General features: G+C 43.1%; 1 protein-coding gene across 6 annotated transcripts in view; it reads left to right on the top strand.

The window, feature by feature from the left end:
- Positions 1–985: 985 nt before the first annotated feature.
- The window catches only part of phldb1a (pleckstrin homology-like domain, family B, member 1a), a 27,951-nt gene continuing 15,548 nt past the window's right edge, over positions 986–13,388 (top strand). For 2 of the 6 annotated variants that reach the window (XM_039618144.1, XM_039618143.1), the window contains exons 1-6: positions 3,907–4,009; positions 5,614–5,712; positions 6,404–6,527; positions 7,258–7,428; positions 8,427–8,549; positions 9,711–10,780. In XM_039618144.1, the coding sequence (XP_039474078.1) occupies positions 4,007–4,009; positions 5,614–5,712; positions 6,404–6,527; positions 7,258–7,428; positions 8,427–8,549; positions 9,711–10,780 (1,590 nt within the window). In that variant the 5' untranslated portion in view covers positions 3,907–4,006. Of the gene's footprint in view, positions 1,147–1,321; positions 1,471–1,615; positions 1,635–3,904; positions 4,010–5,613; positions 5,713–6,403; positions 6,528–7,257; positions 7,429–8,426; positions 8,550–9,710; positions 10,781–13,388 lie in introns of those variants that run through there. The other 4 variants (XM_039618140.1, XM_039618141.1, XM_039618142.1 and 1 more) reach the window with 4 other exon arrangements.

Raw genomic sequence — 13,388 nt, 5'->3', positions numbered from 1 at the left:
GCACCATAAGCCATTTCATAACATGGAGGAAAGAAAGGATTTCAACTGTTACATAAAATAGTACGACATCTGAAAAACACAGCAAAGCACTATTTTAAGGTGTCATTAGTATATGCTCAGCTATAATACATACATATTCCTTTTGTGGGATCCATAACTGATAAAATGATTGGTTGTTTTATATCAAAGGTGGTGATGTGTTTTCTCATTAAACCTCGTGTGCAGCTAAACTCACCCGTAACCTTTCCACGGGACATATTTCAGTCTGCTTTGAGTGCTTTATAGCGGCAAAAGCAGCATGACGCACCAAGTTTGAGCTGAGCCCAGGACAGGCTGAACCAATTACTCGGGCTTGACAACGTGTCCAACACAACATCCAGGCTAAAAATTCCAGCCCAGAAGGAAAAACCCCGGTGTCCACTGGCTGTTATAACTATAATTTTCTGAGTTGACATTTTCACAGGCTCTAAATTTACTGGTGATGCTCTTTTCAGCTGTTTGTGGCAAAAAAATGATCTCTGGTAAAACAGTCATTTTGGTTGTTTCATGGAATTTGTTGGCTTTCCTTCTGCAAGTTTTGAAGTTTGGATTTCCATTATCCACAAAACACCTCGTGCATGTTAATTACAGTTTGGTGAAGCTGTGACTGGAACAAAAGCAAATATCTAGACTGAGTCGGGGACACTGAAAAGAAGGGTTTTTCCAAGTTCATGGGTAATTTTTTGTTTATACAGCATCTGAAAAGCAATAGAGTTTTGATGTACTCAAGCTGCTGTGAAATAAACGACTATATTTGTCTGAACATGAGAAAATCTTGGTATACACAACAAATCTGTGAGAAACAAAGTTATACAGGGGCACAGAAGGACCTGCTTAATGAATGGGAAAGAGGAATGATGAGTGGGAAGAGGAAAAAAGAGGGCTGGAAAGAAGGGGGTTGGATCTGCTACAATGATGTTCAGACGCACCGAAACATTCACTTTGAAAGTTACTCAACAGCAGTGAAGATGGGACGGCACGTCTCCATCCTCCAGAAAAGAACTGGAAGACTTTTCACATGAAAGCTTGGGAGGATGCCTCGTCTTGTGTTTTTAATCTTTGGACTGAATCATACTGCAGAAGAGGAGATGTTCCTTTCGAGCTTGGGTATGGGAAAACAAAAATATTTGTTTGACTGTGTGTATGTGTGTGTGGAAGACAGAAGGACGTCACCAGGGTTTTGCGGCAGGTTACGCTTCTTTGCATTATCTTTAAAGGAAGGCTTTTGATTTAACTGGGAGGCATGAGCAGGTGAAAGTCATTTGACAGGGTGAAAGATAGGAGCCAAACCCAGCTGGCTCTGTGAATGGACACTTTAGTGTGAGTGTGTGTGTGAGGGAGAGAGGGAGAGAGAGCTCAGGCTACCTTTGGTGAAATAACAGTATGATAAGATATTTCTCCGACACGCCTGTGAGGTGCAACTGTGCCTGAGTGAGTATAGCTTTCTTGCAATGAGGGAAATGTGCTTGTTTACATGTAAATAAGTATCTGATGAGTCCATACAGACATACTAAAAAAGCTGAAGGAGACAAGTGGACAGATGTCACACGTGGAGACAGTCCATTGGTTTTGTGGGCAACTCAAATTCTTTTGTGGTTTGTGCCTTTTCTGTGCATTTAACTAATCACATGATTTGAGATGGTACTTTTTTTCTCAGTGTGACTTGATTTGTTTCAATTTAGCCAATCAGGAGATTTGAATGGCATTCTTGTGTGTGGGCATTCTTAGAAAGGATTTTATATGTTCTGATTATATCCAAAAATGAGACGCAGTGTTTCCCATAACTCTACAAACAATTTGGGCTGCAGATGTTCTGTGATCACGCCACGATCACCCCCTCCTTCAGGATAGTATTTCCTGTCCTGAGCTGAGCCTCTCCAACCCCTCAACATGTGGCATCAGAATAATTACAGGTTACATTTAGGTTAAGGTTTGTCTAAAAGGAAATGTTTTGTTTTGTCCTGTCAGTGTTAAGGGAAGGGGTAGGATTTATGCTTGGTCTGAGAGGAAGTAAAGAGCGAGACCCTCAATTTAAGGCAATGAAATTTGCGTTATGTGTAAGCTGCTTCTCATCAGGCTTCCAACACAGCCTGAATGAGTGTTGACTGCCTGAGCCCCCACTTGCATAATTGTTGCCATCTTCATTGTTTCCACCTGCAGCCTAATGTCATCCTGCAGAGACCTGCAGACATCTGCTTCACAGTGTTTAACAGTGTGTAACTGCAGGGTTCACAAGCTGACTGATCCAAACCTCCTACCAGACAAGCAGTTCAGTATCTGTGGGAAATCACACACTCACAGCATAGCTTGTTTTGGACTTTTATTATTATCATTCCAGAGTGCTCACAGCCAGGCTGAGATATCACTGCAGACGGTTCAGAAAGACTGAAAAGTTCATCTTCAACTTGCTTTGCCTGCCTGGACTTTTGTACATCTGCAAGCTACTTTGCAACCCACCTCCCCACCAGCTCCACTTTACCTGCTTCGTCTGACTTCATTTATATACTTTCCTCTATGAGAACTACACTGTGGTACTGGGCAGCATGGTGGCACAGTGGTTAGCAATGTTTTTCCCCTGCCTTACATACTTCAGTGACATGCCGTTAGTAGGGTTAGGTTAACTACTGATTGTCAATTAGCCATAGGTGTGAATGGTTGATTGTCTCTCTGTCTTAGGCATGTGACATACCTGTGCAGGGTCTACCCCACCTGATGCACCATGGCAGCTGGGATAGGCTCCTGCAATCCCGAATTGGATAAGGGATTGCAGTCACCATTTATCTTTCAGATGTTCCATTTCGTTAAATAATAAAGACTGCACTGTATTTAAAAATCACTTCCATCTGCTTGTTCACATGGATGGACAGCTATATGGGGATTTCCATTGTAATCACCATTTAAAGGTCATTCAGTAAACTTTACCCCCTCAGCTGTAGCCTCCACATGATCGCTGAGGACTCAAAACACAAACCTTATCTACATACTTCTGCAGTCTTCAATCCATCGGGTTACTAAGCTGCCTCTGTTTGTTTGTTTTCATTCTCCTCAGTGAGTCATCATCTGCCTCACTTCCTCCCTCTACTCTCTGGCCGCTGACCATGGGAAAAGCCTTGAGAGATCAATAGTGGAGGCTTTCTCCCACTCTCTTCTACTCTCTCTGTGTTTGTCTGTAAGCCAAATAGTTCCTGTGGGACGTCTGAAAAGATGCTCACATGTGTTCGCTCACTTCCTGTGGACCTTTCATATCGCTCTGCTCCATCATTACACAGTGGAAGCATTGTAATCCACCATCGTCCATTTAGTTAGTGTTATCATAAAGTGTTGTTCGACAGTTTTCCAGAGTGGAAACACTTCTTTTGGAGTTTCTTGTATCAGCGGTCCAGAGCTCAGAGCAGGAAGTCAGAGGACACAAGGTCTTTTCCATCACCACCTCCTACACTTTGTGTTATTTCCTGCATGGGTCAGACTGTTAACACCTGCTTAACCCATAGACACTTTTAAGGAGACGACCCCGCCTTGTGTGATCGGGCGGTGCGGTCCATTTGAACTTTCATTTAATGGAAAGCTTATTAAGAGCCTGAAAATTTCAACCATTCTCTCAGCAGGATGTGAACTCTGTGCCTCGCTAATTCTGGAGTGTTCTGAAACTGCATGTTGGGGTGAAGTTATTTACTCATAATTGCCAAAAAAAAAAGAGAAGAAATGAATATGGAGGAATTGGGAGCATGTTTTGGAGGGCAGTGCCTGGTTCCCCTCTACTGTTTGTGACTGTAATCTGATGTAATTCTGCACCGGGATGGGCAGGAGAAGGGGTTGGGAGGAGGGAAATAGCAGAGGAACTCAGTGAGTGAATGAAAAAAGCAAGGAGCTAGACATACACAATAATGTGGACACTGCTCTATGTGCTAGTAACTGTCAGGCAAACCCATGGACCCAGCTTTTGTCTGGACTTAGCAAGAGTAAAGAGATGGTAAGAGCTGCCTGTCTGTCAGTGAAGTAAGTAAACACTTGCTGCTTTCAGCAACATTGTTGTGCTAATATCTTCTCTTTGTAAGATAACTCTATTTTATTTCATTTTTTTTTATTGATCATTCCAGCTGTTAAATTTTCTGTGTATTCCTCTGATTTTTCATTGTTCACTCTAAACCAAAGTCATTTCTCTTTAAAAGTGGCAGCCCAGTCTGTGTGGCAGGCAAGTATCTATTTTCAGAAGCTTGTGGCAGCTCTGAAGGGCATAACTGCCTCCATAATGACAGGTTACTATGCGAGGCCCTGCATTTGCAAGCATTAAAACTGTTCCTCTGCCTGGGTGTGTACGTTAAATCACTGAGGCTTTTCGGAGCAGGAGCATATGTGTTTGTGTGTGTGAGTGTGTGAGTCAGGCAGACAGAGGCACATTAGCCTGCCCACTCTCCTGTCCTGTGTCTGACTGCGTGGCTCAAAGAGGCCCAGTGTTGACAGCCAGTGGGGCTGACAGCAGAGGCGCGAGGGGTCCGGTGTCAGTGACGAATAGAGGGGATGGTCTGTTCTTCGTGTCACTGGGTCCTCTGAGATTCGCACACTGGACGCGATTGTCAGACGTGTGCGGTTTCACCCAGCAGCCTTGCCTGGAGTGACATCAGACGCAGACTGAACGCCCTGTTGTGTAAAAACGCCGTGAGCTAAACTTGGAGCATGGTGGATATTTAAATTTTTTTTAATTAATCAGTGATGACAACATAGGCCGACAAAGAGCTCAGGCCCTTAAAAAAGTGTCTGTGGGAATGACGTGTCTTCTGTGCACTATAACAAACACCGCAAGACATGTCACAGAGTTTAAACCGAATCATTCAAGCACAGTGGCACTGGCGGCATTGAGCTCTACTTTGAAATGTAAAACCAAGAGTCAAGCACGACACACAGCAGCTTTTCATCCTTGGTTAGACACAACAGACATTAGATAGTAAGGTAGTTGCGTCTACTCTAGTTTTGCTTACATGCCCAGATGGCAAAACAAGTGATAGTGAAAGATGCGGATGGCAGCTTTTAGCGGAAATATGAGTGAATCATCCGGGCTGCCTATGTGTTTGTTTGAGCCATGTCTAGTCCTCATGGCTTGTTGAAGCTCTCCTGTCTGATTGGAGGAAGACAAGCAGACAGCTGGCTCTAATCTGCAACATGTTTCTGCAGACAGTTTGGGCTGTTTGTTTGTAAGATCACAGTGACTCACCACAGCCAGACGAAGCAGTCATCTGACCCCTGATGAGTAAAGCACCTGCAGAGCCAGCTCAAACCTTCTGCTATTTATCCGAAGCACATTTCACATAAAATCTGTGGTTGCTATTGTTGTGTTTGCTCTCATTCTCTAATGTTTTTTTAAAGGCTGAGGCATAAATCAATAGCAGCTTTCTTGATGGATTGCTCCGTGTTTAGTTCTGAAGAAACAATTACTCTGTACAACGGTTTGGTCACATGGGCTTATAACTGGGACAGAAGGGTTTCTATGGAAAGCACTGTTCTCATTGTAGTACAACTGTAGTAGCAGTATTCCCAGCACTCCCATTCATGCCCTGCCACTCTGTCTCTGCGCTTCAGGACCTTCATGAGTCGGATAACTCTGCCAGTCCAGCCGACATGGACCGCATGAGCAGGAATAAAGTGGAGCATGGGCGACAAACACACCAGGTCTTACAGGTGAGGCATTTCTTCCTGCGGTGCCACTGACTGTTTATGGCAGACACAAGTGGGGTGTTAAGTTAAATTGTAACTCGTTTTACTAGCAGCATTTGTTGTAAGTCAGCTTTATTCAGCATAACTGAGAGGTTTACACGTTTAAAAGCAGGAGCATAGCAGTAATATCAGCTTCAGATCCATTAATGCAAGCTTTCAGCGCAGACATATCTGGTTTTATAGCACAAGACTATAAGTGTAGTAATATAAGTGTGCTTTTGCTCTGACTTTTCTGACTTTCTTTCTACAACTCTTTATTATTATTTTTTACAAATATGTCTGACTTTGCTAAATAAAATCAGTCATTATCCTATTAAAATGATCCCAGTGTCTCCCAGCTGCAGACAGACATCTGGGTTGCGCACGGATTTATTTCCAGCATCACAAAATGTAGCTGGCTATTGAACTAATGCCATGTACAACACATAAGATTTTGTCCATCTGTAAATCTTATTCATGGGAGAAAAAAAAAGCCACATTACTGGGTGAGGCCTGTAGTACAATCTAACTCAGGCTTAATTACATGCTATATGTTATATTGTGACATGCTGTTTACTTCATGCATACAGATCCAAATATTACCCACTACTATTGTCTTAAACAGATCCTTATGCTGTGTAAAAACAACTCTGATGATGTTTTATTGTTTTAACAGAGCACTCCACTGGACTTGATTGAAACAGGCAAATCCCTCAAAGTCCAGGCAGAGCGCCCCCACCTGGTCAGCCTGGGAAGTGGACGCCTGAGCACAGCCATCACTTTACTACCACTGCTGGAAGGTCACAATCCTTATGTGTGTGTGTGTGGTTTTGAGAATATATCTGTGTGTTTGGTTGACAGTTAGGGTCTCAACTGGAGAATTATAATCATAAGTGGAGTCTACTGTATTTTACCGACACTTCCTTAAGTGGAATTGCCCAACGTGAGGCAATTGTTCTTCAATAAGTAAGCGGCAAAGTATGTCGAGAGTAATGACGTGACAGAGACATGTTAACTTCTGAGCGTGTTGTTGTTACTCGTACTGAGGCACAGTTACAAATGCTGCCTGTGATTTTCTTGCACCATTTGTCTCTGTCTTCCCCTGAGCCTTAACATTTCACAGGGAGAGAGAGGAGAGGCTGTGGCACCCCAGAGAAAAAAGGGGATTTGTGTGTGTGTGTGTGCTCCATTTCCTCTGTGCTAAAATATAAATATAGTATGTGTTTGTGTCAGGCTATATTTACTGTACCTACAGACAAAATGTAACTGATAACCTAAGAACAACACACTAGGGTCAGCAGATGGGTGTATTAATTTCCACTGATGAGATCCCTGTTATCTGTCAGGCTAAACACACCTCCTGAGACCTACACCTGTTACTTAACATGAGTTCATAAGCTGGTTCCATTTGTGACTCCACTCACATCATCACTGGCTTTGAACTGCAGGTCTAAGAATGTTTTACTAATGTATTCCGAACCACATGACTCTCCAAAATTATTGACAGATGTTTTTTTTTTCTTGTTTCAGGGAAAACCACGCTGGGCAGTGAGGGGACAGATATCCCCCTACAGGGCCCCGGAATCGCAGCTAAGCACTGCTACATTGAAAACCAGGCAGGCAACATCACCTTGTACCCATGTGGAAACCAGTGCTCAGTAGACGGCGTTCGCCTCACCAAACCCTATCGGCTTACTCAAGGTAGCACCGTCACAGGCTTAAGAAACTAAAATAACTGCCAAAATACAAAATCTAAACTTGATGGTTACAGATTGAGTAGGGCAACAGTTGGTTTTGCAGAACAGTAGAAAATAATAAAATGTTGAGTGTCTGAATGTCTAAATTAAGGCTACGCTGATAAAAACACTGCCAGGCGTCATGATGACAAAACAATTCCAAGACCTTCCGGTAACATGCATAGTTGCTATAAAAAAAAAAAGAAAAGACATTACAGTCCCACCCCCCCTCAGTCCCCTCTCTATAAGATCCAAGCCAGCAGCTACACCAAAATGTCATTTGAAGCCGGTATGTGTGGAGGCAGCAGCTGCTGAACAAGAATACTTCAGGCTTTGCTTCATTCAAAGGACAACTGAAAAAGACGAGTACTCGTAAATGGAGGAAATGGCTTTGTTTATGCATCATAAGGAACAATGATGCGGGTCTATGGACTCTAAAGGATCAGCTACATGTTAAACTTCGTGTGGAATATCAGTACAAAACTTCAGGAGTATCAGGAATTCTTGAAAGGCTCCAGAAATGCAAGCTAATGATGAGGAGCTGATTTCACTTTCCGGTTAATTACATGTAAGTTGAACTAGTCGGCTCATGTTAGTTAACAAGTCAAAACTTTGTTTAGGAGGTTCAAACTCTGCATTTCATCATCAAGAAATAAATAAATCTTATTTTACCACCTCATCTGTTTATGGTAGTTTGCAATGACACCTCACTCACACCTTCCAGTGCACCGATTACTGAAAAAGGAAAGCATGAATTGATCTGCATACTGTAGGACACGTGCAGTGGTCTGTAAAAAGTATAAAGCCATAAGATCTAATTTAAATTATAATGTTTAAAAAAATATATAGATTAACAACAGTCCATTTTTTGGGCTGTAGATTTATTGTGATATGAATGATGTTCACTCTTCTAAGTGGACAGCAAATAAAGCTTTGTATGTCCATGGTCGCCTCTCCTGGCAGGGTGCATGCTGTGCTTCGGTCAGTCGGCCTTTTTCCGTTTCAACCATCCCGAAGAGGCTCAGAGGATGAAGAGCATGCTACCAGAGGGGACCCGCGGGCTGAGCGCCGCAAAAACTCCATCTGGTAAAGATCCCATTTTAATGATTATTAAATGCAAACACCATTCCAACATTTCCTGTGATCCTCATATAATCTTGTTGCAACAACTGTGTGTACGAGGGTTGCACAGTTTGCTCAGCAGCTATTCTGGGCAGAGCAAATGCTCTGGGCACACAAACCACTCTGGAGTCATAATTTCCTGCTGTAAAAGTCAATCAGTTCCTGATAATGTTGAATAGGTGCCTTACAATTTGACACTGTTTAGTTTAAAGTGATTAAGAGGCCGGATGTCTGGGTAGAATGACATTCAGACATCAAACTTTAGGTGGTTGCCTTTTTAAAATACCCACAGATCAAGGCTTAGATCCTTGTTAGTGAGATATTCAGCAGTAAACAAAATTTGCCTGAGATACTTGATGCAAAAGTGAAAAAGTCAAACATTTTCAGCCCTGCTAGTCTTGAAGTTTGACTGAAATATTATTATCTTTGACAGGATGCAGAAATAGCTTGTTCAGGGCTAATTATCTGTGGCCTACATTGTGATCTACTCCACTTAAATCTGTGATTCGCTCAGTGTGTGACCTCGTTGCACAAAAAGATTGCTGTAATCTTTTCTTGCTTCTAATATGTCAGCTTTTACACTTACATTTGTGTTATGTTATACTACTCTGGCCCACCGCCTACTGTAACTGCTGCCCTGTGCTCTAGGTGATATTTAGAATCTATTCTCCTCTGACCTTACTGCTTTGGCTGTCAGTGCCTAAACAGTAAGAGCCGCCACACCCTGCCCACTGTGTTCACTCTTTCCTGACCAAACCCTGATTTCATCTGCTCTGAATGAGGTACATGGCTGTCGATGTATATTTAGCTGCTTTGGATCCCTTTAGGATTGCAGCACAGCTAAGGAGCATCCCGACCACTGGTTCATACAGGAACCTATGGGCTCCAAGACATTTATCACTATTAAGCCACTATGTATGAATGTGCGTGTGCAACAACATGCGCAGGCGGGGTGTGTTTTTCCTTGCATGGACTGACCCTCTGTGTCCTGCAGCCGACCTGAGGCATGGTGGAGGTCAAAAGGACAAAGATGTCACATTGGGTGTTTATGTGTTTGCTCAACTGTCTTCTCCCTTTATTCAGCAGGAATGCTCATGCACAAGTGTTTCTGTCTCCCTCCTGCAGACCCCCATAAGGCTCTGAATGGGAACCATGACTCCAAAATTAACAGTATGGCAAAAACCTTGCAGGACTCTTTGGTGCTCAAGACTTCATCGTCACCGGGGATTGGTAAACATCCCGTTCCCCCGGACATGCGCAATGGAAGTAGCAACTCCAAAATAGATGTCTCAATTTATGAGAACAGCAGCAGCTTCCTGGGCCATAACCTCGACAGCACAACACCTCCAGTACCTGCCCGGTTACCTCATACCAATCACACCCCTGTCCCGCATCCACGGCCCTCACTCTCTGTGGCTGCAAGTGGTACCAGTGGAAGTCTAAAGGCCCAGGAGAGTCCAAAGCCTCTGAGGAACGCAAGGGCAGAGGCAACATCATGCCCCACACAACATCTCAGGGGGTCAGGACAGAGCGCAGAAAACCTAAGCCAAAGCCACAAACCATCATCCATCAAGTTTTACCCAAAGACTCCATCAAGCCCTCAATTAAGGGGTTCCACCCTACAGAAGAGATCCCAGAGCCCCATGCGAGAGCAGGTTCAGTCTCTTTCCCATGTAGACATATCTCAAAGGGTCATTACTCCAGACTCGTCTGGGTCCACCGCCCTGAGGGTGCCCGGCAAAGGGACCTCAGGATCGCAGGGTTCGGCTCTGCCCCTTACCTCACAGGGCTTCACTGCTAAACCCATCCCAGAGAGCCCCCAGGGCAACCGCAAACTCACGACTCCTTCAAAAGCAGAAGTCATGCGGGCACTGTATGCGCAGAGTCCATCACCACTCCCTGGGCTGGAGAAGGAGCAGGGAATCAGGCAGTCAAGGCCTGCGCCAGGAAATGCCACGGTCTCAAGCTTAGGCTCGGCATCTGGCTTGTCTCCTATCGCTAGCCCTCATAGCGTAAGAAAGACTTCTTGTGTGACTGCCAAGGGAACATCCGGCAAGGACCCAAATCTTCCAAAACCATACACCCGGGAACGCAAAAACAGCATCTCTGAGATCAGCGACAATGAGGACGAGCTGCTTGAATACCATCGCTGGCAGAGAGAGGAGAGGCTGCGTGAGCAGGAAATGGAGAAACTGGTAAGTGAACATCAATACTGGTTTGGAGTTGTGGAAACAAGTATAAGAGCAGTGTTCAATCTCTTTTTAGCAGTGTTTGAATTTGTTTGATTGTAGAAAGGAAATAAACGTATTTGGTTTATTTTCCACACTATGAAAAGAGATCTTTAGCTTCATACACAGCATTGAAAACAACACAGGACTATGAATGAAGACTAAGACTACAGGGATAACAAAGTGTATGACTATAAAGGGCATAAACACAGTTAAGTAGAAGAGGCACTGCTGGCATAGCAGACTCCATGTCTGCTTTCATATGTCTTCTCTAAATCCTGTGGCATACTTCCAGCAGCTCATCTCCTCTGAGCATTACTGGAATGGTCAGCCCATGTGGCCCGAGTGACACGGAGTGAACATTCTTCCAGAAGTGTTGGGGTCCAGAGCGGAGGGTCGGGCTGTTTATTTACCAAAAGGATGAGCTGCTTTTACTTTCAAAGCTATCTGCGCTCGACTCAAGGTTTTTTCCTATTTGTACCCACACTCGATCACAGATCGCATACTTGTAATCCATCTTCAGTCTACCCCTCACACACACCTCCCCCTACCCAACCCCCATACATCAGCCCCACCTCATCCTGCCGGCTTAGTGACAGCTGAAGCGACCACCCCAGCGGCTGGTCGCTGCCTGGCCTTCATGTCCGCAGACTATTTAAGGACCCAAAGGGTTTCTGGTAACAAATAAAATAGTTACTACTTGAGCTACTCTAGAACTGTGTTGAGTCACCTGCAGTGTCATGTGTAGACAACGTTGCCTACTACCCAAGGAGTTAAAGAACATATTTCTTGACCTAAGTGTGTGCTGATTTTTTTTTTCCCTTGTGATCTATATTTGAATTTATTTATTTATAAGCCTGTCTTGTCTGGCAGCTCTTGGAATCAGAATCGGCATCTGAATTCACTATTGTGTCAAATATGCTAACGCTGGTTTATTGTCTGTTAGGTAAATTTATGACTTGTTTAAGCAAGAATGGTTGTCTGTCTGTGTGTGTCAGCCCTGTGACAAACCAACTCTCTCCCAGTGTCAGCTAGAGCAGTGATTCTCTCCTGCCCTCTCGTTTTTACCACACAGACTTGGTTCTTTAGTAGAATGGTGCTAACAAACCCCGCTGGCATGTAGAGAAACATTTTCAGGGCCTATAATAAGTTCTTATTTTTTAGTATCATAATCTTGGATTAAACCCTCAAACACACAAATTGCAGACCTGCTGGGACAGACAAAAGGAGGATATCCTCTCAGTAAAATACATTCCTATATTTGGCAAGCCACACTTTTGGCACAGTTGGCACAGATGCAGAACCCACCTATAGTCGTGATACTGCCTGCACTTTAAACCCCCATTCTGCAGGTTATCTCTCAGGAAAAGCAAAGGGCATTGTCAGAGAGGAAGTAATGCAATAGAGAATTTAATTTTAGCACCACTTCCACTGAGAAGCGGCCACAGGGTATTTTTGAGAGAGAGCTGGAGTTAATTGAGAAAGTTTCCTTTATGGCAGACATGAAATTCATGTATTTGCTTCGTTGGTTATAGTAACAACTCATACAGTCACATGGAACAGAAAAGTACACACTCTTTCAATCTTAAATCCATCGTTCTACAGTGAGGAAGATTATTCACTAGTGTAAAAACATTCAAGACACTTGCAAATCTTCCCAGGAGTGGAGATCATTGCAAAAATTACCTCATGGACAATTATTGGATAAAATACTATAAAATATCACAATTATAAAAAACAACCAACAACCATGGCTTCTGACAGTGGCCCTCATTTACTAATATGTGTGTGGAAATGTTGTTATAAAGTGCATATGCTAAATTTTCTTCGAGTTTATGAAATGTGGGCACTACTGCCGCACTCCCCATTTTTTCTATATAATGAAACACATTTACCTTTAGGTGAAGCAGACACTGTAGTGAAGTGGAGAAACTGGTCGCTTGTGTACAAAGAAGAAGTTAATAAAAATCTAGATTCTCCAGCATCTGGAAATCTGAAAATCTAAGATATTTATGTAAATACATATTTTTCCGAATAACTGTGCTCCATGAGACAACATCTCAGAGGTATTAAAATACTTTGTATTGTGCCTACTGATACAAACTAAGGGTGAAACTAAGTAAGAATTAATGTTGAATATTCAGCTTAAAACCTGCTTTACTGTGGTCACTCGCATTAAAATGTAATAACATATAGCTTTAAATAATTAGCCTTACAATCTATTACACCATTTTATGGTTTACGTTGACTTTATATCTATATATTTAGCCCCTTTTCTTAATCTAAACTGTCATTTCATAGTTTTCATACTACTGCTTCTTTCCCTCAGACAGTCTGAGGAGTAAATCTTGCAGCAACAGAGCTGGTGGTTTTAACTGGCTGATTTTTTTATGTAGCAGACAAAAGCAGAGTACAGGAAGAAGCACATTGGATACAATTGTACCTCATATTGCCAGACTCCTCGCTGGAATGATGATTACATATTCCACATCATTTTAGTATTAAAGCAAACATGCTATTGTCTGCTGTAATGAGAGACAACACTGGGCCACAAGTTCAAACCATGTGAGATGAT

The sequence above is a fragment of the Oreochromis aureus genome, linkage group 10 (genome assembly GCF_013358895.1).
Source record: "Oreochromis aureus strain Israel breed Guangdong linkage group 10, ZZ_aureus, whole genome shotgun sequence".
Lineage (NCBI taxonomy): Eukaryota > Metazoa > Chordata > Actinopteri > Cichliformes > Cichlidae > Oreochromis > Oreochromis aureus.
Note: the sequence above shows the minus strand (reverse complement) of the source record. Positions and strands in the feature narration are given on the sequence as shown.